General features: G+C 35.7%; 1 protein-coding gene across 3 annotated transcripts in view; it reads right to left on the reverse strand.

Annotated features, from left to right (window-relative positions):
- The window catches only part of RALYL (RALY RNA binding protein like), a 376,210-nt gene that overhangs the window by 46,865 nt on the left and 302,373 nt on the right, over positions 1-26,972 (reverse strand). For all 3 annotated transcript variants that reach the window (XM_063391843.1, XM_063391841.1, XM_063391836.1), the window contains exon 4: positions 11,594-11,626. In XM_063391843.1, the coding sequence (XP_063247913.1) occupies positions 11,594-11,626 (33 nt within the window). The remainder of the gene's footprint in view (positions 1-11,593; positions 11,627-26,972) is intronic.

The raw sequence follows: 26,972 nt of genomic DNA on the forward strand, positions 1-26,972 counted from the left end.
GGAGACCTTGAAGCAGCTTTCCAGTGCCTCCAAGAAGGCTGGAGAGGGACTTTTTTACAAAGGCATGTCACTGCATGATAGGACAAGAGAGAATGGCTTTAAACTGAAAGAGGGTAGATTCAAATTAAAAACTAATTATTAAAAAAGAATTATTAAAAATCAATATTAAATATTCCTAAATTATTAGGAATAAATTTGCTATGACAATGGTGAGACACTGGAATTGATTTCTCAGAGAAGTTGTGGGTGTTTCATCTCTGCAAGTGTTCAAGACCAGATTGGATGGGGCTTTGAACAACTTGGTCTAGTGGGTGACACTAGTTGTAAACAGATGATCTTTAAGGTCCATTCTAACCCAAACCTTTCTGTCATCCTATAAAAATTGTTGGGATTTACAACTACTTTCTGGTGTCTACCTGTGTGGCTATCAAAATGTTTGATAAAAGTAGCTGGCTACAGGATGGCAGTTGATTCAACCTTCCATCATTACTCTTGAGAATAAAGACTACAGGATTCAAATGTGGAGATCTCAGAATATTTGTTCCATTTTAGATTTTGTTTTGTTTTGTTTTGTTGGATTTTGTTTTGTTTTGTTTTGTTTTTGTGTACAGGATTAGAGGCAACTGAAAAGAAAAAACCCCAAAACCTCTATATTTGCTGGAAAAGAGTTTATACCTTTCAAATTAAAAAAATTTAAAAAATGCTTTGGCATTAGCAATACAGTCACTACCATAACAATGTCAATGGTCAGCTCCTTGTCAAGCATGACAGATTCACTCTGTTATTTCTACTTCACATTTAAGGCTTATTTTCCAACTTTTAATTATTCTCTAATATGTTGTGAAGGATTTCATTTTATTGAGCAAATCTGATCCTTAAATGATTTTAAAACCAAAGCTGAAGACTTTAGAAATGAAAGAATTTGAGGTACAGCAATTAAACTGTTAGCAATAAAACTCTTCTCCTACTATAAGATAATATATATTATATAGAATATAACCTACCATACTATATAGAATATGACCTAATTACCTTTTTTTTTTTTTTGAGCTACATCAGCATGGAAGTTGTTATAACCTTTTACACCTGTACATACTCATAGAGTGCATATGGCTGATGTGGAAAAAGTTGAACTTTGGTTTGAAAACTGGTGAGAAATATAAGAATCGGGCCTGAACCTGAGATAAAAAAATCCCTGAACTCAATGGATAGTTACATAGTGCTTTTGAACTGCAGTACATAATGAAACTAAGCAAAAATTTACCCCAAATAAACTGAAACTGCCAAAAATCAAGACCCTTGAATTCAACACCAATTTGGGCCAAACAGAGACTATTGAATATGATCATAAATACCCCCAACACAGTCATGCTTCTTTTCAGATTATATAAGGCATTATTACACCAAGGTAGTTGGAAAGTGGTTTGTAAACAAGGTCAAATCTCAGACCAAGCTAAATTTATAGAAAACAATCTATGTTCTAATTAATTTTATTGGTTGAAAGCTTGCCTAAAATCAGGACATACATATTGTGATTTTATTTCAAATTAGGGTTATACCATAGTATGCGAATGCACAGCTGAATGATGTGAGTAGTTTTTCCTTTGTATCACAAAAAAGTCTATTAGCAGAGCAACACTAAAGACAACTCCTAGCCTGAAGCTCTTTATCTTTTTAAAAATCTTTAACAAACATGAGAGAGACATTGGAAAGTTTCAGTTTGCTCGGCATAAGCAATATTTCTCTCTGATTTGTCTCTTTCTGCACTGCCTCCTCTCTTGCTCCTGGCTTTGCTCTTTAGAAAGCCAATGAATACAGAGACTGGTGTGGAGCAATAACTTCTGAAGCAAGTCCACTGACTGATTGCTATGATCACAGATGGTTGGACTCCAAAGAAGAAATCTCTTTATAAAGGAGCTGCCAGTTATATTACAACAGAAGGGTGGGAAGCAGACTGTCAAGTAAAAGTTCACATAGCAGCACTGGTTCTCTTTCTGGTGTTTACTCTTTTAAGCACGTCTTTCTCTTGTAGCTCAAGTGCAAGTAAGATGTTAGGTTAGATGGATGAAATTTCAGTTCCTGGTGAAAAAGATCAAACTGATTTCAAGCACAGAATCAGAGGGATCAGCCATCATAGGATCCCCTCCGAATATTTGTTCAAGGCCTAGCATGCTAAGACCTTAATATTAATAAAAGTTTCAATTGTTATTATTGTACAAAATTAGTTAGAGAAACACAGGCAGAAGAGCAAGGGGTAGACAGAGGCTGACCCTTTTCTACAGCATTATACAGAATTTGAAACTCAAAATATAAAACTTCAGAATTCTTTCAATATATCTGTCAAGGGGAAGAAATTGAAATAAAACTTCTTTGTAATGATCTGGAAACTTGTGGAAATAAATAAAGTCTTTCATGTGCAACAGCCATAACAAGGATGAAAAACCGTCTCAGTTTTCAGATGTGTTTTGAGTGGGGAGCTAGGTCTCATGATATTTCTGCACATGACTGTGTAATGGTTTTAAATTCAAAACTGGGCAGAAACACCAAATTATGTAGAGGTTTCATGTTTGCTGAACTTTGCTTGTTAAGTCCAGTCTAGTGGTTTAAATATTCTCCTATTGTGAAAATAAGATTAGGAGAAAAGGCAAAACAGGCTCACCTTAAAGATAAAAAAATTAGATTTATTAACGCACACTAAAAGAAAGAGGTAAATAAATAAAATAAAATAAAATAAAATAAAATAAAATAAAATAAAATAAAATAAAATAAAATAAAATAAAATAAAATAAAATAAAATAAAATAAAATAAAACTTTCAAAGCACCCACCCAATGGTTTACCTTCTCACATACAACATAAAGAGACAAAACTTGTAATTTTCAGTCTGTTTCACCATTCAAAAATAATCTTTCATCAGTTCTTTTAGGAAAGGAGTCTCTCTTAGAAACTTCTATGGAATTTCTCCACTAAAAACGTAAAAGCTGTCTTGTGGGTCTCATCTCTCACAAAGACAGCCACCCAGGAACCTGCCTTTGTGAAGTCTTTCCCAATAGCAGCTTTCCCAACACTGCATATGGACCATATCTGCTTATTAGGGCTACTGTTTAAGGATGCCTCTTCTAGTACAAAACAAAGATTCTCTTCTATTTTCAAAATCATCTTCACCTCAAAAACTAAAAATCTCTTTTTCTTTAGGAGCAAAGAGCTTCATATTACTTTTAACTAGAGCTTTACATCTCCCCCCCCCAACAACATTCATATGTCACAAGAAAAAATAGTCTGTGGTAAATGTGATAGGTTAATTAATATTTTTATGGATTATAATATGTTAAAATCATGTTTTGGTAAAAGCAAACTGTAAATATGTTCTGTAGAATGTAACCCTAGTTCCAGCCAGCCACAGCACTGACAAATTCTGAGGCAGGCAACACCCAGGAACTGCCATTCAGAGGAATACAATAGACTGCCAGGAATTGAAGGTGCTTCCATTGGCATCACAAAGGAGGACACATTAAGATAAGCAATCAGTTCTCCTCCGAAAGCAGCAGAGCCATCGGAACTCCACCCTCATGCTGATCATCTGAGGAGAACCTCTGTTCATTCAGAATTTCGTCTTCCATTCACCCACTGGAGAAAAGAAATTGACACTTCTCCCTCCCATAAGAAACCCCATTCAGCAAGGGGGTTATATATATATGCATTAGAATAACTATTTCAAAAAAAAAAAAGAACTGTGTGGAAATCTTATGCCAGGGGCAAAAAAACCTGTATAAAATCTGGACCCCAGAAGGGGACAATTTGTGAACTCTGGGGGATTGCAGTGCGATAGAGGCTGCTTTCCGTCCACCCTCTGATGATCCTGGGTTATCGTCACCGTAACTCCGCTTGTTGGTTTTACCGAAATTCTGTAATTTGACTTTTTAATAAACCAAATTATATTTCAATTGGCAAAGTGGATTGGCATTTATAACAGTCCATTATCCATAGTTTACTAGAGTCGTCCAGCCAAATTAGGCCACTCCTTCTCCTTTGTTCCAAGTAGTCTTTTCTGTGTCACTCTTCACTGACTTTAAATCTCATGCTATGTCCTTTTATAGTTCAATCACTTTGTCTGTTCTGACTCTGGGAAGGGCCAGTCCTCTTAGAGTTCCATTTGCTCGCAGGAAAGAGTTGGAACTTGCCCAGGCCTGAGGTGCTCATGTGGTCTCTGCCAAGCGGCAGCTGCAAAGATCTCCAAGCCATGCCGCTAGAGGAGGCTGCTGGATGCCTTCTTTTCCACCCTTTGATCTGATCCAAGATAGCTTGGCTCGGCGCTGCCATCAGAGTCTGCAAGCTCCTTTTTCCTTGCTGCCGACTGCTCTCAGGCCCGGCCATGGCCTGGCCCCCTCTTTCTCAGCCTCCAGCATGCGGCCAGCCCTGCTGAGCAGAGCCTCCCGTCTCCCCCACTGGTAGCCAGGGAGAAGAGGGGCTCTGCCGCCCGGGCCACTCCCCACAGCAGCCAGGGAGAAAAGGAGCTCAGCCTGGGGAGCAAAGGGCTCAGCCAGCCAGGCTGCTCCCCACAGCAGCCAGGGAGAAAAGGAGCTCAGCCTGGGGAGCAAAGGGGCTCAGCCAGCCAGGCTGCTCTGCACAGCAGCCAGGGAGAAAAGGAGCTCAGCCTGGGGAGCAGAGGGGGTCAGCCAGCCAGGCTGCTCCCCACAGCAGCGGCTCCCGGAGACGGCCGGGCCCGGCCTGGCCACCCAAGGGGGAGAGGGCCTAAGCCGGGCCCTGCCATGGCCCATGATGTTACCTGGTGGCTCACCAGGAGAAAAGAGAGCGAGGGCTCAAACAAAGCCTCAGTTTTATGTGGGTATTACCAAAAGCGCATCCTGTTTTCTCAGTGGTCAAACCACATGCTAATACTCAAGAACTGGCCCCTGATGGGTCCTTGGCTTTTCTAAAGAAATCCAAGGCCCTGAGAGGGCAATAGTCCATGTTCTTCTTTAACTAAAAACCAAACTGTGTTAATCCATAACAGACTGCCACAGTAAGCTTATTCATACTGGATATTCACAGAAGCCCATATAGATTGCTGTGGCAAGATGCTATGTTGATACCTCAGAAACAGGCAATAGGAATACTGCTAACATAGACCTTTACAAACACTATTTTCTGTAAGTTAAGGGTCAGAAAAAAAAAAGTAAATTAGATGTAAATTGTTTTGTTCCACAGTGAGGCTACATGCACAGCAAATATTGTCCTTCTCCATTCATCTTCCATTCACTGTAAGATGATAGCTCCCTTTTTGTGTCTTTGTCCTTTTTCCTTGACTTTCCTCTCTATTATGTTCCCAGATTTCTTTTCATTCCTACACTCCCTGAATATTTCAGCCTCCAGAATTCCTTCAGAAACATTCTCTTGTGCATAATTTTCCCTCCTCTAGAAAACCTCCTGATAACCTGCTTACGTGGATGAGAGCACAAATATTCGATGTTTAGAAATTGTTCATCATTAAACACATAAATTATATGAATATGTAATGTTTTCTTAGAATTGCTAGGGAAAGGAAAGTCTTGGAAGACAGAAATAGAAAAAAAAAAAAAAAGAGAAAAGGAAATAGAAAATCCAGACGAGAAAAATAGCAATCTCATGCTCCTGCCTTTCCCAATTTTGAAGAACATTGCTACTGATAACATTAAGGTCAGAGAGGGGAAAAAGAATTTATTAAGATGAATATCTCTTGAGTTTGTTGCAAATGAAAGTTAATTCAGGATTTATGAATTAGGAAAATAATTTTTTTTGCTAAATTCATCTTTTTTTTAATGTAATATGTATATTGCTCTGTGTGTGAAAGTGGAAGTGATGTAGAATGAAAAAAACAGGCAAATAGGGAAACCATAAAATAATTAGATTTAGATTACAGATCAGTAGAAAAAGTACATAATTACGATCTTTAAACCTTGAGTTATGTCACAAAACCACGAAAAATTCAGTCACAGCAATGGACCAGCATTATTATTACTCTAGCTTTGTAACCACTTATTGTGAGAGAGCTTGAAGAAAAAAAAAAAAGAAATTATAAATTTATAAAATAGCTGTATTCATACCTGTTTCAGAGTCTTAAAATAATGGTAAGTAGGCAGTTATAGAAAAGTTTAAGGCTTGTGGGTTTTGGAAAACGGAAAGAGAAGAATATCACTACTATTATCTGCAATTAAATGGTATAGATTCTCAGTGTCCTCCACAGGTATCCATACGTGCTGTGAAATCTCAAATCCCTCCTGTCTCTCAGCAACAACCCTAAAGTCCCACCCAGTAAAGAGCCTTTTCAAAACCCTGATATGTGCCTCTTGCCTCCAGAATAAACTTCTCACATAATCAAAGAGTTGGTTGTTTTAAAGGGTATTCTCTGCAGAAGCAGAAGATCTGCTACTGCCTGCCTAAGTCAGAAAGCCCAAGTGATTTTAAGCACAAGAAAAAACTGCCTGGGTCTAAACAATGAGTTTAAATAATTGTCAGGTGTGTTCAGTCCTCCCGCGATTTTCATGAAAACAGCTCCTGAATAGCTGGCCTGAATATGAATTAGAGTACAAGATTATGTTCTGGTTAGTAGTTTTATTTGTGTGAAAATAACAGAGCAAAATAAGTCTAATATCTCCTCTTTTTGTATATTTACTCTGCTGAAGGAAAATAATTTTCTTAGCTCTCTCTCTTCAGAAGTTGGGTAGGAACAGCTGGAACAGTGTTTGCTCCTTTCACTGGTGCTACCTGATAACCAGGATGAGGAACAAGAGTGATGGAATTATTATTATTATTACAGAGGATGCTTTGTGGCTACATTTTCTTTTGTGCCTTACAATCTGTTGTCCATTAAAAAATCAACAACAAACCAAACTCCCACAAAAAATGACTGTGAATTGAAAAAACTTGCATATTTCCGAAGTGGACTGAGTATTATCCTAATAGACCCTGCAAGGACTAGGCTTTTATTTTAACTACCTCACTTCTGCAGAATGGGATCTCTCAAACCAATGTATGAGAGCAGAATTTGCTTTAGCTCTGCAAAATGGCCTTGCAAGAAAGAAAATACTGCTGAGTAAGAGGAGGAAATGTGAATGACAAATTCAAGTTATTCCATGTATCTTAGAACTATTCTCCTGGAAGAAAATTAATTAAATTTACTTTTTGTGTTTGAGAAGCTTTTCACAAATTCTTCTAAGAGTCTGAGCCCACTAAAATTACTCTATCTCTTGTAGAAGTACTTCTTGTAGAAGTAAGTACCTATGTTTGAAAGTTACTATAATTAAGATATTATTTGAAAAAAGCATGTCTTTTCAGTGTTTTCTACTGTCAAGAAAGAGGACCTTGTTGAGGAAAGTAGTAGTTAATATAGACCTCTAGTGTTTTGACTAAGAATGTAAAAAAATGTGTTAACTAATGTGAATTTTACTTTTATCTCTCTTCTTACTTCCATGACAGACAACTATTCATCATTAAATAAATACTTGCAATGCATTAATTTTCAGTTATGTTTCTCTCTGGGTTGCTCACCTAAAATTACACTGCTTATAGCAAACAATCAATCAAAAAAAAAAAAAAAAAAAAAAAAAAAAAAAAAAAAAAAGGAAAAGATTGAAAAAATTAGAGACAATAGATTGAATCTCATCAGATTGTATTTTCAAAGACTATCTCAATGAAGAGCTATTGCCTGCTTATCCAGAAATAATCCCATTCTCTGGAGCTGGCAGTAAATGAATCTCTTTTCACAAAACTCAGAAAAAGTCTCTCTTTCCCTCTGTCTCTTCTGAGTTCAACAATATGGGACATAATATGAAATGACGTCTAACAGAGAAGACAAATATTTTTACATGTTTGAAAAAAATTATTAGTTGCTCTGATGGAATTTTCTGTCTCTACACGTTGAAGTTATATTGACCACATGTTATTATGGAAGTTACATACAATTCTAGTCAAAAACCAATAGTAATTAATTCAAAGAATTTGCTGTGCAACACAGTTATAAAATAATTGTGGCCTCTATTCACCATATATAAGGCCTGTTACAGGCCTTAAATAGTGCTGCACTGGCTGTGTCTTAAAAAATGAGATTTTAATTTTAAGGCTCAGACCAATGACCAGTTACAAATCTGCTTGCAGTATTAGCTCAAATTTATCAAGTACTAAAATCTTACACACAGATAGCTATGATAAATCAGCTAACAAGAAATAGCTGGTGATTAATAACTGGATAATCAATCTAATTATCTAATTATTAGAAAGGATGATAACTGTTTTGTTGAGGTGATAATTATACATCATTACTATTAGGAAATTTCCAACTATGGAGAGATGATGTGGATAATTAAAAGATGTTGGCATTTAAAATATATATTGCTTTTAAAATATAACACGTCCTTTGCACAAAGCAGGATGAACTTAATATGACCTGGCACTTAGCTGTTCTTTTTGCAGTATCCATTTAGCAGTATCCATATCTTTTTTATCAAGACTCTTGACTTGCCTTGTCTTTTTAAGACTGAACCTTTCAAACTTTTCTGCATGAAGTTAATTTGATGAATTTTCAGTGGTGGATTTTTACCAAAACTCTTGCCTCTGATATTAGAGTCTTCCAGGCACTCTGAGCATTTGCATGATTTCTTTTTTATACTGAACCTACATGAACATAAATGTTATATAACATGAAGAGGAAAGGAAGTCCAGACACCTCTTGGTCTTGCTTATGTTGAACATGAACACAAACCCCAGAAAGCGTGGAGATAACATTCTGGAAAGAAATATCCTATGCTGTCACTCAGCACTCTGCACTAACAAATAACCCAGCCTTCCCTAAGGATTTTATCTTTACCTCTTAAGAAGCAAAGGAAGACATCACAAATATCAAATTCAACTGTGTATTTTAGCCCAAGATCGTAATATTGCATTCAGATACTCTTATCTGAATAGACTGTATACTTGAATTTTTGCTCCTGAATGTTACCATTATAGGCTTTCATTAAAGATGTTACTATGGCTTTAGCACCAGATTATGTGCCTGCCTTGCACATGGAGTAAAGGAGAGCAGGTTTTCCTTCTTTGTTTTGCATAGAAAGAATGATCAATGGAATTGCCTTTACTGAGGGAACACAGGAGGTGTTCTCTCCCTGCATTTGAGACACAAACTACAGCAGCAAGAGCTGGGGTCTACTTCTCTCTCTCTGTTTTCTGAGGGTGGGGAAAAATGCAACATTTTATGGACAAAATTTCCTTTGTGGCATTTCATATGGGAAGATTGCAGCCCTGTAGATACACAGAGAACTCAAAAAACCTTGAGGCAGTCTTGAGGTCTTAGGTTGCCACACTTCATGTTCCTTTCCCCTGCCAAAACAATTAGCAATGGAAAAGCACCAAGAAGTCATATGCTTAGGGACAGCAAAATAAAAGAGCTTAATTAGGTCCTGCAGGCAGCATAATGAAAATGGGGAAACAAATCTCTGTTACAGAAGATAGATGAATGGGAGGCTGGTGTGCAGAATCAAGCCATCTGTAGGCAGCCAAAAGTAATTTAGATTGGTGTTTTGACCAGCTCTGGCTGCAAGAGCCATTAAGGGCATCCACGTGTTTGTTTAATTTGTGGTTAAGTCAGCATTTCTTCTACAAACATTACTGTGTTTTAAAAGCCTGGTTATTGCAGTTGTCTGGGCTAAAACTTCAGATACAGATCCTGGCACAAGAACTCATTCTCTGTAATAAAGAATGCCCCAATTTTTGTGGGACTAGGAGGAGCATCTCTTTTACGTAGCACCAAGGAGGTGGATGTTGGCTTGAGCCCCTCCTTTGAACATGGTGGTCTGACACTCTGATGCCCTCCTTGGAAGTGGAGGAAATACAGAGGTAAAAGGCAAAAGTAGCACACAGGGAATAATTTTGGGAGGTTTTATCTATCTCATTACTATGAACTTGTATAAAAGAATTCAAGTACATTACAAGCCAAATTTTGAAAGGTTCTGGAAAAAAGCTAAGTCTATTTTTGCAGATTAGAATTCCCAAGAGGAATCAGTTTTAGAGACAGAGTCACAAACAACAACTATGTGGACATAATGTGGATTTACATAGTGGCCACCAATCTGCTCATATGGAAACAAACCCAAAGCCAAAACACAATACTTCCTCCTAGGAAAATAAGCTAAAACTGCCAGTATGGTTCTGAAGATCATGATAAGAAATAGGATTTACTATTTTGTGGCAAATAATATAACCACTTACATTGTATTTTTATTTGTTTCCTGGATTTTTGTACTTAGAATTTTGCTCTTCAACCACAATGGCATGCAACTCCTTTTTTTTAATCCTACAGTTATTTCCAGATAATCACTTCATTATGAGTGGAGGCCCCAAAATCCAACTCAATAGGATAAGTTGCAAATTGGAGTATTGAAAGTTATTAACAGAAGGGACCAAATTTGATAATGAAATTGGACATTTCAAAGCATGCAAAATAAGAGCAGTGTACCCTCCCCCAAATATTTTCCAAAAATTTTGAGCTGGTAGAAAGTAGAAACAGCAAGCAATTAATTGAAAAACTAGTTACTTTATGCAACAGAAACCAAGACATATCTCAATCCTGTTTATGCTAATTTGTTGAGTTATTTTGATCATACTTTACATGCTTTCTTGCTTGTTAACTTTGCTTAGCCCTTCAGAATTTGAAGTTGACCTCTAATTCTGCAGTTAGTACAACAATCTGGAAGTTACTGATAATTACATGGTAGGACTATCCCTTAAACAGATGTTTTGTATGAGATCTTATCTGCAGTTGATATTCTTAATAGCACAAATTATGTTGTAAACAAAGGAAAATGGGAGTAAAGACACATTAAAAAAGATACAGTTCTGCAGGAAAACAAGGAGGGAGAATGTCAGGACACTTTGGAAAGTTTTAAAGAAAGAAGCTGAAAGGAAAACTGTACATGAAAAGTAAAATTCAGACTCCAAGATATACAGATAATTACCACTAATACATATATTAGTCTACATTTTATAAAAGAATGTTACTTTTTTTAGAATATGACACATTTAAAATAATTTTTTAGTCTGATGAATTATTATTCTAATATAGAGAACATATAACTGTTTAAATGACATTATGAAAGCTTGAAGGCTATGGCTGAAATATGCAAATCAGTGCAGTAATTTATAATTAGGCTAAAATGTATTTTTTTCGTATTTCATAAATTTGATTTTATTGCTGTTATCGAAGTATCACCATTTTTTTAAAGGCCATTATCAATTTTTTTGTGGTTTAGATGAGTAGTGTAGATGATATTTAGAATGGTTTCTGAATAAAGTCAGTGAAAATAAATTAATAAACTTTCTTTTAATGCAACATTTAACTTCTACATGTATTTTAGTGTAAGTTTTACTTAGTCAATAAAGGCAAAACATACTTAGTTTCTTTTTGTGAAGGAAAATATCTCTTACTGCTGACTTTATTGACTAAAAACTACATTAAACTTAAAAATGTTGAACCAGGATGTTTATGCTCAACATAATCTCATAAATTATATTGTATGGTTGTTGAATATATAAATATCCATGAAAATGTACATATTCTTACTTACCCAACGGACAGGAAAGGCTCCTTTGATTCAAGTCTGTCAAGTAAACAACAGAAGTTTTAAATATAGGTATTTATTATGTTTAAGAACAATTATACAATGAATTTAAAACAGCCATTGTCTGTGTCAGGTTTCAATTTAACATGAATAAAAGGGATTGATTTATTTTAATAGGCACTTAACTCTGAAAAAAACTGCATTTACCTAATGAAACTTTGGTCTAGAGATCAAATATTTAGAAAGCAGCATATCTAGGCCCTTTGAATTTCACAGATTCAGGTGACGTGTGTAGATATTTGCATGGATTGGCTAGAGTAAAAAAGAAATGTTTTGTTCTTTTTGTCACTTTTTTTTTTGGTTGGTTTCCAGCATCCTATACTCATATGACAGGATCACTTCATCCTCATGAGCACTTCTATCCCGTTTGGTAGAATTGGCCTTGTGCCAATCTGAATGTCACCGTTTTGGTGGATCCAGAATCATGCCCAGCTCTAAACCCAGTGGTTAAAAGTGCTCTCCACTCCCTGCTGTGGCTGCTGTTGTTGTAAGAGATGCACCACCTACACAAAGGCAGGAGCCTCTTCTACTGGTAGTTTCTATCCAACCAGGACAAATATGAGTCCTGATCTATGTTATCAGGCAGTGTTCCTGCTCTGGTATCTGCAATGGGCTGCCCTGATTTTTTTAATGTGTGTTCTGGATTCAGGGAGTTTACTGATATCAGCTGCTTGATAGGACCACTAGTAAGTGATTTTAGGATCCTTTACAAACATGTTTGAAGTATTATTTACGGAGGAGTAATTCTGAGTGGTTACATGACATGCAAAAATATTCTGTTGTGGTAATTCCCACTGAACATGCTGTGTTAGGAAGAGCAGAAAATAAGCACCCAGGTCATTAATACCTCTTTGTAGCCTTTTATAAAAGTGTTTATAATGAAGCAAAGCATACCATATGTGGAACAGAATATTTAATTTATGAATCTAAAACTAATTTAGTCCCAAAATATAATATTTGAAATATAATTAATTTTAAACAATTATCATTAGTTGTAAAAAAAGTTATTGTTAACAATAAATGTTTTAACAAAAAAAGTTTCATAAAAGTCCTCTTTGTAAAAAAGCTAAGTACTGTTGCATTTATTCAGGTAAGGTTTTGTGCAAAAAACTCACAATCCAATAGACCAGTTAAGTTATTATTATCATCTAAAATCCAAAACATATTGAAAACACAGTCCCTTTTCTGTTGTTCTAATGACTGCAGCTCACCATTCCACTTCTTTCTGGGGCTGAAATCCACATGGAACCAGAAGAACAGAGGAAGAAACACTGATAACTTTGCATATACCTGCAAGCACAGTAGAAGCCCAAAGCTGCATGTCCTTGTGGTCAGTGCAGTCCCAAGAAAATCTGAGCTTGGCATTCTCTGTGCTCAGGCAGTGCTGCAGTAAAATGACAGGGCCCTTCATGGGGCCTGAAGGTTTCATCCTTCTCCTACAGGTTCTCTGCACTAGTGTCCTGTTTTTGTTTCCTCTTTTTCTTCTTAATGAAATGAATCAGTCAGGACACATTACATAACACAGAAATTTTGTAATCAAGAGAGACCCAGCACTATCCTGATGGAGGACATTCTGGTGGATTTTACTTGAAAACAAGAGTGTGTGATACAATGCCCTGTGGACAAATATTGCAATTAAAAATCTATTTGAAGTCCATTCTCAAGCTGGAATTCAATTTGATTTAAATAGTGCTGCCCTAGGTTTCACCTCTGTCTATATTTGACTAAATGGTTTTAGATAATTTGCTGCATTACTTTTAATTAGTTCAAGTGTTCCTCATAGTAAGGAATACAATTATCTGTTGGCTTTTTATTTGGTAATTTGGTCTATGGCAAATTAATATAAAGGTTTTAAACTACAACACAATATGAAATAACATCCTATATCATCTTTACTGGTGACATTTTTCAATACAAAATGATTTTTACCTTTCTTTTCAGCCTAATGCACAATGAATTTTCCAGAGTTTTGAGAAATTCTTGAAAAATTAAATATGATATTGCAAAAAGACTAATCCTGATAAGTTTAGAGAAAGCCTGTTCTGGACCTCCAGGAAAAATCTTAAAGCAGAAACTGTCTTCTTTGCAAAAGTATATTTTTGTGTCCAAGAAATACTAAGCTAGACAATAAACAAAGGTAATCGTGTTTTAATTATGTAGGATTGGTAGTGAAGCAGGAGAGACTGAGATTTTTCCTTTCTTTGCTGAAATGGATTTCCCATCAGAAAAGATCAGTTTGTCAATATGCCAAGGCAAGAGATCATTTTGAATAGGAGGGAGGGAGACCAATCAGTAGCATGACTGGGACGTGGCAGACTGAGGTGGTGTTTTGCTTTGATTCTCAACTAAGATTTTCTGAGTGAAGATTTTCCTTATTTACATATAATAGATATGTTTTTCAGGAGGAAAAAAAAAATTGCACTATGTAAGTTGCTAATTTCAAACAGTCACTGTAAACTGAACAGGCATAGGCAATTGATTACTACCCATTGATATGCTGCAGTACTGTCACACTGTGTTTAAAATAAGGACCCTACAAATTTCCCGTTTAGTGTTGTTCCCCTTGCAACCTGTCTTGGAGATCTGATTTTATAAGGTTTGATTAACCCCATTGTGCATTTTATTATTTTCTTTGCTGCTAAGGTTCTTATATCTATGACAATTATCTAAATTCCATCTTTGACACGGACTGAACATCCTGATGGATGTACAGAGAAAAGTGACTTGAGTAAGGGTATGTGAATTCCTCTTTGACTTGTAAGCAAATCAAGGAACGACAGCAAGATCCCAAAGTAAATCCTATTTTTTCTTGCATCATTGTCCTATTAAGATTACAGGCAAGACTTTTTCTGCATTTAAGGCGTGACCCAAGATACATAAATCTATAGAATTACTTGGTAAAGAATCCTCTCCTCTTCTTCCCAAAACTGTGTACAGGCCAAAGTGAATAACATTTCTAACAATATCAATGCAGTACACAAGCAAATGGATTTTATCCAAGGATTCTCCAAGGTAATTAATTATGAATCAATATATTCCACCTCATGGTGGTCCATAATTTCATCTTTAAACACTTAGTAGGAAAAAACATGTGGAATTTAATTACTTTGTTAGGATTCTTATTCAAAACCATCTCCCCAGAATCAGAGAAAGGGGTCAGGAACCAACAATTTTTTAGATGAGTCATCATTTTAGGTTACAACCTTCATATCAGAATTAAGAAGATTAGCTGAGTGTGCTGCTGAAATCACACATTTTCTGTTTGATTATAAAATGCAAGAATAGCAACTGCAGTTTTCAAGGGGATTAGAAACATTTTTATTCAACCTGGGTAGGAAAGTCAGGACAACTGAAAAGCATTTTGGACTTCAGTATAGCGTTAATGTATACTTTGAGTGACTGATATGACTGTCTTATTTACCTGTCAAGTATGTCTTTTTTGCACTGTGCAGCTTTAGGAACCAAAGGATTAGCCGGACCAAAGATTCAGCAGAAATATATGTAGTGAAAGAACATTCAGATTTATGGCTCACCCTGTTTATCAATGCATTAAATTTTAAAATGACAAGAACTCCTCGAGGGACCTTTCAAAAGAAGCTTACATTTCCATTCACAGTAATCAAACATGCACACATTTTTCTCTGAATGTTGAGTTTGTGTTTTGAAGTGATCAGACCACATCTTTCTTCACAACTTTTTAAGCAGTGTTATACATTGTTGTCTAATTTCTTTTTAAAGCATGTGCATTATAACTTTTGCTACCTCCAAATATTTTTATTCAATGCAAGAAAGCCTAATACAAGAATGTCTTAATTTACAGAAGAAATATGTCATATAATTTCCACTATCTGTTGAGTCCGAAAGAACAATTGCTGGTGTACACTAGGTAACCCTTCCTTTCTGGTTTCTGTGACTTAATTTCAATCCAAGGTCATTTTCCTGGACATTGTCAGTAACCATTGTCAAATAGAATAGGGTAAGAAGCTCATTTTGTCTTCTGAAGCTTCCTTAAATATCTCTATAAATGTTGACGAATTTTATGAAGAAACTCTGTCATATTCTGGAACAAATAAATGGTAGAATGACTGTATAGAAGATCTAATCTATCAGAAATATTTCAGAAGCAGAGGGAATGGAAGAATAATTTACAGTTTTATGCCAACTTTTACAATTCTCCCTAAAAAATTTAATAACTTCTGCTCCCATCTGGTGTTTGATGTTGCAATTGATAATTCTGATTAGTAAAACAACAACAAGCAACTGTTGTTTTCACGAAAGTTGCATAATGTCAAATACTATGTGTTAGTTTTCACAGTGCCTCGAGAAGTTGTCTTCCACGGACTTAAGTGCTTCTGTTATTTATTGAAAAATAAAGATTCTAGCACACAATAAAACACATCACTCAAGCCATGGCTGGAAACTAACATACTGTGAGCTCAAAGTGTCATTTCTCAGTGCAAACTTAGTCCTTTGATGTGATAACAGACTTGGTGGATAAATGATAAGACAGATGATAGGTAATACTTAGTCTCATTTTTAAAGCTCTTGGTATTGCATGATATGAGAGTCTTATAATCATGCTGAGAAAATAAAATCTAACCCAAACATGACCACAAACAAATAATTATGCCAATGGGAAAGAGAGCTACATTAAATAATAGGAACACTTAATGATATGTTTTATTTAACTTGGGTTTGCATAAAATATTTTAGCAAAAGTGTTACTGCATGTGAGACAGGTACCAAAAAGCTGTGTTTTAATCATCCAGTGAAGAGAGTTAAAGTCTGATTTTCTTTTTTTTTATATAAACTGAAGAATTAGTCTACATTCAGTGTAATGGAATTAAAAAAAAAGAAAAACAGAGTGAGAATTTGAGAACAAGAACTATTCTATACATATATGAAATAAAGGACAACTGGCTGGGTATTGCAAAAAACTTTTCAAGAGTGGAAGAACTGAGTAACAGGAGACTGCTAGTTATGGGGACATATTAAACAACTTTCCTCAGAGCTGATTGAGAATTGTCCTTTAATCAGCACATACTTCCTCTCCTCTAGTCTCAGATCATACTTAATCAAAGTTCCCAACTGAAATATTCAAGTGTACTAAAACTAAATTTTACTAATTACTGAAGAATTTATTCAGTAAGAAAGCTACTACACTAGTAAGCACTCTAGGGATAAACAGATTATCAAACAAGATTATCCCTTTGGCTACCAGATCTCTATGCAGATCTATACATAATACTTAATAGATGTATAATACATATTTAGTCCCTTATGAAAGTATCACAACACATTACACATTCTGACTGATTAAAAAAGATACATATTTTCTAATATTTTTTGATTTTTGGCTAGGTTAATTATTTAAGATTGAGAATAATTTAGATCACTTCTTGAAGCATCGGCTTTCCCCCAAGTCCATGAAGAAAAACTTGAACTCAGAAGAAGTTAACTTCCCAAGACATTTGTAGGTGATATGCATCTTACACAGCTTAATTTCTCATGATAGAGAAAACAGAAATTATAACTGGTCCACTGAGACAGCTTGATTTTCCTTCTAGGAATGCTTCTTGTCACATTTAGGTTTGGTTTTCATTCATGTACTTTGCATTTAATATGCTGCAACATGGAGGTGCCTTTAGTTTTTTCAGTGTTTTGAAGTGAAAAAAATAGAATATTTGAAATAAGTGTGTGTACATATTCCATATGTGTATGAAATAGAATATATGTGTATCTATCTATCTATCTATCTATCTATCTATCTATCTATCTATCTATCTATCTGTCTATCTAAAACATGATTTTTAAGCAGTTTATGTATCTGGACAACAGAAAATAAGTGGAAGGTTTTCTTAATTAATAAATTAAATTAAATTAAATTAAATTAAATTTTATTCTATTTTTTAAAAACCCTGCAAAAATCACTGACTATTGATACAGTGCATTTTATATAGCCAATTCTATGTAGCACCTAACTCCATGACAAGGTAGAGCCATAGCACTATCTGCAGGAAAAGACTTTGAGGGAACACTTAGCACAGGATGATGTTGACAATACCTGATGTCAGCCTGTACTGATGTGTGGCATATGTACCAGATGTATCAGATATACAAAACACATGACCAAATGTAGCTAGTTTCCTAGCAAAATCTGTGTCTTACATAATTTATAAACATGAAATTCTTGCCATAATACAAATTTCAGGAGCCTCTAGGATTTTTTTACCCCATGGGTAGTTAGGATAGAGAACCTTTTCACCATTAGTTAGTGGAATGTTTGGAAATAATCAGAAACAGAAATAATCTGTTTGGAGTTATCTTTGAAATTTGACAGTTGAAAAACTGAATAAAAGGTATCTTTACTTACAGGGAGGAAGTGCTTTAAAGAGAATGCCTCTTCCCTGTACTAACTTTCACAGCAGCAAGGGGCTGGGATGAGACATAAACCAGGATGTGAAAAAGTTTATTTTGTTATACCAATACAAATGTATACTCTCGTATTGGATTCTGAATGCATTACTGTTATAACATGGGATAGAAGGGTTTTGGTGATGTGGCAGGAAAAGGTGGCATGCAGAACTAAGGGAAACTAAAGGAAGAAAGGAAGTAGTTTCCAATAATACTCATAAATGGATTACCTAAATTTTTGGCAGCAAAAAGAGGGAAACCTAAAAGCTCTAAGTAATTTAAAAGCTGTATCCTATGTTTAGGTTAGATTTTGCTGCATCTTCCTTTATGAATCCAAAACTTGCAAAGATAACATAAACAGTGGCATGGATTCTCATAGTTGACTAAATCCTGGTATTATGTCTGAGGAAAACGAAATTGTGGCTTGGAGTGAAACTGATTCTTTGAAATAATTTAAAACCTTAGATAGTCATGGATTCCAGTTTCCTCCCATGCCACCTAAGAGAAGCCTTCTGTTGGCAAACAGGGTGATAAACTAAACTGTGTTTAACCCACCCATACAAGACATCTATGTGATGTTTCCAGTCACAAAGCAATTCACTCTCAGATTCATAGTGAGTTTCTTGAAAGTTTTCCAAACTCAAAACATGCTCAATTTGGTACCTTTGTTCAAGAAAGAAAAAACAAACAAACAAAAAACCCCCTGAAGAATGAAAATAGCTCCATTCCACTGTCAATTTTTATTTTCCTTCTCCTGTGATTTTTACTAGTTGCTGAATTTTGTAAAAAACTCCGCTCCAAACAAAAGACAGAATTTTGAGAAAAATATAGTGATCTGAGTAGTGTGCCTTAGAGTTCCTCACAGGTTTGATCATTCTTTGCATGAAGTTGATTTCACCTGACCATCTTCTGCTCTAAAGCAGAGTAAGAACACTCAGGTCAATATGTACTGATCTAAAAACATCTAGAATGGGTTCTTCAGGGTGGGTTGAACAAAACAGTGTTGACTGATCTAATGCACACAATCAATACTACTTTGCTGTGTGGCTATTTGCAGTCACAAACAGATGAAGGTTAATGCAGGTATTGCCTTTGAGGATCCCAAGGGTAGAGGCTTAATATCCTTTTTCCCTCAATGACACTACTAACACTTTAGAGCAGTTACAGGAGGGTCACTTCTTTAACAATGTAAGATTCATGTTTGTCATGCTGTTTCCTAGAGCAATCTCACTCATGCAAAACTGAAAAATGCAACCTACACTTTTATGCCAATAGGTATTAGAAAATACTCATTTCTTAGGACTCAAATCACATATGATTACAAACACATTTTTTACTTTTCTATACAGTAGCCAATGCTTTTTCCAGAAGCTTTGGGAATATTATCATGCAATATCAAAAAGACATGCAATTTATAACCTATTCTTTAAAAAATAAAATTACATTTGACATTATGCATCAACAACACTAAGTTATCAATTGTGGCAGGGTGGATAACATATTTTCAGACAGTATGCTCCAAGACTAACAGAATTCAACAAGAAATAAAGCTGTACGATAAATTTATTTTTATAATTCACTGCATAATAATATGTTCCTATTGTCCCTCTGTGTTGCCCATAGCCTTCCATACTATTTGTAATTTTACTTAACAATCCATTTTATTTCAAATTAAGTATACTTTAAATTTCTTCTTCTAGTATCATTCATAGGACTTTAAAATGTGTTACAGTCTCTCATTTATCCAGCCTTCCTTATTTATTCACAGAGTACTAAATTTATAACCCAGCATCATATTTCTGTTGCTCTCTGTAAGCCACTTAAATGGTGCCCTTGCAGTACACCAGCAGCTCCCAGACCAAATTACAGCCTTCTATATAATTAGAGGTGTTACATTATGTGAGAACTAATGCCTAATTGCAAGTCCACTAAGTGGTTCTCTGAAGCACAGAGTTCTGCATCTCTGATTACTGCAGCAATTAAGGGTTTACTAAATTCCTGAAAGTGAAGAATTCCTCTGTTCATTTGTAATGCCAGGAGAGGCCCTTCCCTATTCTTTGTCATGAACTCTATGTCCTTACTTTTAAGACTTAATAAGACAGTTTCTGAACAGCAGTGTCTGCAAATCTTGATACTGTTTCCATGATGCCTTCTTCACTAAAAGTCAAATGTAAAAAAAATACCATGTCATCAGTTTCTGGGTGTTTTTTTTTTTAACACGTTGAAGGCATTAGTCTTTTTAAACTAACTGAAACACAGCAGAATACCTACAGAAGACATCATCTTCATATGGAAGACCACATGTCAAATCCAAACTTCTGTTTCTTAAATTAAATGCAGCAATAAAGGGTAGAAATCTCACATGTAATAAGGGATAGGAATATGGCTCAGGCTGGTAAGATTTAAATCAAATGCAAGACTAAAAATACTGTTCTGTTTGCCTGCAGGCAAACCCATCAATACTCTGCATCTTTTAGGAATTTACTTTTTGATTTATAAGCCAAAGTTTTTTCATTCTTATTACCATCCAAAATTTTTAGATAAGAAAGGAGTTGTAATAATTTCAATTGGATAAGAAAAGAGTCATAATAATTTCAGTGTGATCAGAAATTGTGGATATGTTTTCTGTTCTATGGTGGTATATACAGTAATTAAAAACCATAAAAAAATTTACGGTTAGATACTTATCTGTAGTATATTGCTTCAGGTTTCATAGCAGAAGCAAAACAGTAAAAAAGAAAATGAAACACTGCAAAAAACTTCAACAATAAGTGAACAGACTATTCTCTATTTACTCAGAGCGTAAATTTTTTACTCTCTGAGCATGAACGTGGCTATGGTGTCTGGGCTGTTGTGGAAGAAGACGGCATCATTTGTGTGATACCATAAATCACCTTATGCAAGAGGAAGAGCACTGAGATAGGAAGAGGGATGCAGCTCCTGTGCAAAGTGTATAAGTTGGAGTCACTTCCTCTTAACAAAGGAAAAAAAAACAAACAAGGGAACAGTGTAAGGAACTTCTTATTCTAAGGAATAAGAAGTTTTAGTTTTTGCATAGGACCTACTTCTAAACAGACCCATGTCAAGGCCATAGTTTGAAAACTGATGGTGAATAAAAGCAAACAAACAAAGGAGATGAATGTAACGTTTATCCTATAGTGATGATCTGAGGGGCAAAACCTGCCCCTGTCCTCCTCTTAAGGGGAGCTAGCAGTATTTTTAAAACACTGAATAGGAAGTTTGTTGTTTTTTTTTTTTTTTTTAAGAGTTTTGTTGTCCTAGTTGGACTTACCACACAGATTAGGAATAATATGACTGAATGAAGAAATCAAGATACCGGTTGCATTTTATGTCTTTTGGTCTATTTCTTTATCTGTGATTCATTTCAAAATAAAGAGAAGCAAAAGGTTTTTCTGGATGTTGCTAAAGACCTGAGATATCTTTCTCTTCCCTGTTTGCCCTCTCTCTAAAGCTATGAAGTGCTGCACGTTCACACTCTGTGAAAGGGCAAAAATAAATTTTTATCTGCCTGTCCCAGCCCCTCTGAGCACAGGTATTGTTTTAAAGATCTGTGGGACTAAACTGATTGCAATTACACCATCATAATTGGAAGACCTGCATGTGCTGCCTTCTCTCAGCAGATCTTTTTTATTATTCCTATGATATTAGTTATTTGACATGGGGGTCTTTTCTTGAAAGAAAATAGGTAAACAAACAAACAAAGAAAAGGTGATTCAAATCACATTGAATCACTGGATTTGCTGTAGCTTTTTATTTGTACTTTTAAAGATTTTTAATGTAATTGAGAATACCATTTATATTCTCAACACAAGCAAAATTTGTATTGTTGAAGTAGAAACTTGAAAACAAATTACATTTTTTTCTGTACAGTAATGACTGTTTCAGATGTGACCACTGGCAACATTCTTTGATGAAATGAATGTAAATAGTATTCTACTGGACTTTTGTGTATTTAAACATGTCTAGAAACTAGGAGATTTTTTAATGGAAATGAAATCTTTTTTCAGGAGAAGAGCTGCAGAGCAACATTTTTCTTAGATCCATGCCACTGCACTAAAATAAAATAGCTTTTTTCATGAAGACAGGTAATCACAAACATCAGGAGAATACATTTCTGTAGAAAAAGAACCGCTTTGATTCAAAAGAAATATCACACTATATAATCTTAATATGACATAGCCATAGAAAATAATGGATTTTTTTTTCAAAAAAAAATTTTAATTCAGTGTATTGAATAAAGTAGGAGTTGTAACCACAATTTGGTGCAAAAGTAAATTTCAGAAAATACTTGATCAGATTTGTTTTCTGTTTTCTGGACTGTGTCTTTAGTATCTTGTAGGTCAGTACTAATGATGGACACACAAGTTCATTAAGAAAAAGAAAGCATAAAGAAAAGTTTTTGGAAATCTAGGACAGTAGTCAGTTAAAAAAGATACTTATACCTGCAGTTATTTTTATTATATGCCAGGTTTAAAAAGATAGATAATACTCTAACAGTAACACATTATTACAGTAATTATGCAAAATACTGCAGTATTCTAATAGAATAGTAATGCTTGTTTGGCACAGAACTCGTTGAGTTTGTGTTAATGCTTTCAAGTGGGAGGAGTGATCTCAAGAATATTCCTATACTAGAAGACAAAATCAAGTTGCCCATCAGTGTCCTTTTTATACTTTCTCCTGAAATGAAGGGTGCTCAGGAGTGCTCAGAAAAGCAATTAAAAATAATGGGTGGCTCTGAGGCAAATCAAACCACACCAAACTCTATAAATGATACTTACAGTAAATGTAAGAAGCAGAGAACAAGTAGAGAACTACTGGAAGCAATTCTTTCAGCCTCTGCTATAAGATTGAGAAACCAAAGGAAATGCAAGATGTGCAACATAATTCAATCAGTTTTGCGACAGAGATTATAAAAGTAAAATGTACTGAGGAAATTGATAAAATATTTGTGTCAAAACATTTGACATAAAAAATAATCATGCCATGTAAATAAAAGAGCATCCCTTTCCAGGATAATAATATTAGACATTTAAATATTGAATTAGACATTGAAGTAATTTGTTCCAGAGTCCATGAGAGTTGTGAAATTGTAAAGTAAAGGCTGTTTAATGTGGGTAACTAATAGCAGGTTAAATCAAGCATGTTGAATATACATTTCAGTTGCATTATGTGAAGAAGTGGTTGGTAATGAGAAATCAGAGAGTGCTCAACTGTACACCTGAAAGTTCACAGAACAGCTGGGAAAAGAACTTGTCCTGGAGGAAAGCCTTTGCAGGGTCACGGTACACTACATCTGGCCACTGCTGTGGGAGCTCAACACCAGTGGGTGGTTCTGGGTCTAGCCAAGCCAACACAGTGAGAGGCTATTTCACACAGTTTTTCCTGGCTTTCTTAATCTATTCATTAAACCCATTCTGTTAATTGTCTCACTCCAGAAGCTGCCTCAGCAGGATGGCTCTTAGGCTAGGCAGCTTCATGCCCAGACAGCAATAGGAATACTGGAGGGCTGGGGATTGAATAACTCCTCACTGAGTCTTCAAGGTGTGACACTGGAGCCAGCCAGTTTTGCTTGTGGCCCTCCAAAGAAGCTTGGAGTTTGGCAAGGGTGAAAATAATCCATATGGCTATTATTTTTGTTAGATAAAACCATCTTGAAAAAGTTTATAGGTGAACTAAAACATTAAACTGTGTGGAGCAAAGAGATTGACTAGATACCCTGGCAGCACCCAGTAACTCGCCCTCCTATTTTTTTCCAAATCTTAGTTGCCTGCTTTCCCACATTGTACAAGTATCACTTGGACCCTGGGGATTTTTCTTTGGTCAAGTAACTAATTTTCTCAGAAAGCAGACTTGGATGTGATCTGAGACACTGTGCTCCTGGTTGTACCAGTACCACTACACTGGTTTTGACTCCCCATGCCCCGTGTGGTCTCCAGCAGATCCCCACCAGCAGATCCCCATCCAGCAGATCCCCATCCAGCAGATCCCCACGCCAGCAGAGCCTGCAGCAATTGTGCTCATTTTCATGGCAATACAAATGGCACCATTATGCCACCCTGCAGCACACCGTTTTTGTTTTTTCAAAAGACTCAAAAGTAGGAGGCCTTGTCACCCTTCTCAAACCCTCTCAACTTTGTTACTACCAGAGAGGTGCCAGATAATGCTTTTAGCTAGCTCCCAAGCTGACAGGCATAGAGAAAGGACAAGATGCATGTCCTGAGGGAAGGCCAGCCACAGCAGCATGCGTATGGTGGCTCTGCTCCACCTGTCTTGGGGCTTGGGTCCGCTCCTTGAGCAACTGGGAAGGGCTGCACACCATCAGCAGCCTCCAGAGTCAGCAACTCCAAGAGCCTCATCCAGTTTTAATAATGGAAACAAGGGCTTCTGAAATGGAGAAAAAGCTTTCAGGCATGTATTTTATACACCATATAACATGGTAGTGGGCTGAAATGAACAATAAATAATTAAAACATTTTGTGATGTAGAGAAGCAGAATAACAGTCCATCAGAGTACTTATGGTTGATTGTTCTTTGGTATGTTGGAGAATAAACAGAGGAAAAACAGTAAATGTGCTTTCATATGGTGACACAGATCTGCTTTAGTGAAATACTGATCAAAACACCACTAAATTAAAAAGACAAAGTGTGATGTTCTATTTTACCAAAACATTGCTCCCAAAGAGTGCTTTAACAGATTTGTTAAAATTTGTTAAATTTGTTAAATTTGTGTCAGCACCTTTATTCTTCACCTTGTATTTCAAAGATGTGCAAGTACAATTAATTTTTGCTGGAGGCTAGACCAATACAACATGATGCAAAACAATTATAGGATGCAGATTTTTTAAGCATGTGATTTTCTGCAGAAGTGGTGTGCTAAAAAGAAAATTCAGAACAATTTTGAATCTTCTGGGATTTACGTCCCCTCTCACATACCGAACAGCATTATAAATTAGGATGGATGCTGACGGAGTTTACAGCTGTGCTAGAATTTAACTGATTCCTGAGCACTCGTCTAAGTATGATTTAAGATATTCAGTGAGTATGCTTAAAATTAATAATGTGTTTAACAGCTTTCTGAGGCAAAGACTAAATGTTCTCAAAATATTTTTAAGGCCTAAACAAAAAAATGGAAGTCCCTTTATTATTTACTTATCTATCTTGCACCTAAAAGAAATTGTGTATCTCACACTTAGGTTCATGCTAAATTTTACATAGGTAAGATTAAATCAAAGTCTTATTTTCACACAGATCATAAAACTAGAAAAGTTAAACTAAAAGATGGTAGCTCTTGAAGGGATATATTAAAGAATGTTATACCATTACAGGAAAAAATGAATCTTGGACGCACAAGCAAATTATGAGGATATAACACGTCATAGATATCAATTGCTCTATATTAATGACTTATTTGTATATCCACCAATAAATGTGATATAAACTTCTTTTCAGAGATACAAAGTTCTTTGAACGCTTTTGAAGCTTCAAAGTAAATAAAATCCTGCAAGCTTGTGCATCAGTCCTGCTTGCTTATCTTAAAATTGTTCTTTATGTTGTCTCACATATGAAAGACACCATTTAAAAATCAGTGACAAAGGATACTGAACAATTAACAGTTGTTATCCTTAATACTTTGTTGTACACAGTCACTGTTTTTCCACTGGATGTCTACCTTAAGATAGTTTTTTCTAGATGACTTTCCTGAACATGCTTATGAAAACCAAAAAGTAGGTGTCAAAAATTGTTTCAATGGCTGTCCTAGTTCTGTGCAGGACAGAACTCCCAGCTACCAGGAGACTGAGCCCACGGATGGGATTGCTTGGGCCCAGGAGCTGTGGGCTGCTGTGTGCTCTGCTCAGCATGCCTGGCCATGGCCCAAATACTGTTGAATACCATTTTACATCATTGTCAGGGACAGGGGAAATGGGCTTTTTCTCTGGTTTCTGGAAGGAAAGGCATTCCTTTTCCAGTTGGGAGAAAGTGTGGTGTGGTGTAGAGAAGCTGGTTGGTATTGTTCATGGGCTTTCTGTGTAAATAGTTTTTTTGTCTTATACCTTTTGTTATTAATATTTTTGCGGTTACCATTCACTTTTTTTTATCTCACTTCTGTTTCCAGTAATTTTTTCTTGTCTTAAACTGCAATTTTCACCTCTCTATGCCTTCAATTCTTAACTCTGTCCCTGGAGTGGGAAGGGGGAAGGAAAGGGGTGGGAGTAAGCAAACAGAATCTCATTTGGGAGAGCCTCAGAGGGCACTATATCTAGAATGTCATTGCTAAAGCATGACAATGACCATATAGCACCTCTCTTTCTACACTAAATTTTCTGTCTTGTCAAAGAAGGAAATTATATTGCTTCAGCATAATGTACTCCTGATTTTTTAAACAATTTATTAACTTCTTAGTCTTCATGATGCATTCTAGTTAATTTCTTAAAATTAAAGCTAGTCTGGTCTGATATCTGCTGGATCTTTTCTTCTTAAAAATAGGTATAACACCTTTCCATACCCTCTGTTTCTTTACCTTACAAGACTTCCATAAGTTTCTGGAAAGAATCACTAATAGCCCACACACAGATTCAGCTAGTCCTTTGAACACACTACAGCAAATGTTATCAGATAATTTCCATCAAATTCATTCAGTCAAGCATTGGTTAGCCAGGGTTTTTTTTATTACATACCCTCTAACTCACTTTCTTTAATAGCTGGTCAGCTAACCACTTTTAAGGAAGAAGCCCTTTCTGTATGATCTACTGTCTGCTCTTTTTTCCTCCTAACCAAAAATCAGAGCATGTTACTCTAATGACAATTTTTTTACCTTTTATACTGTTATGTGCTTTAGCCTTTCTGACATCCTGTAGGATGATTCTGCTCTTCTTTTCTACTTCCACTC

The sequence above is a fragment of the Prinia subflava genome, chromosome 1 (assembly GCF_021018805.1).
Source record: "Prinia subflava isolate CZ2003 ecotype Zambia chromosome 1, Cam_Psub_1.2, whole genome shotgun sequence".
NCBI classification, from domain to species: Eukaryota; Metazoa; Chordata; class Aves; order Passeriformes; family Cisticolidae; genus Prinia; species Prinia subflava.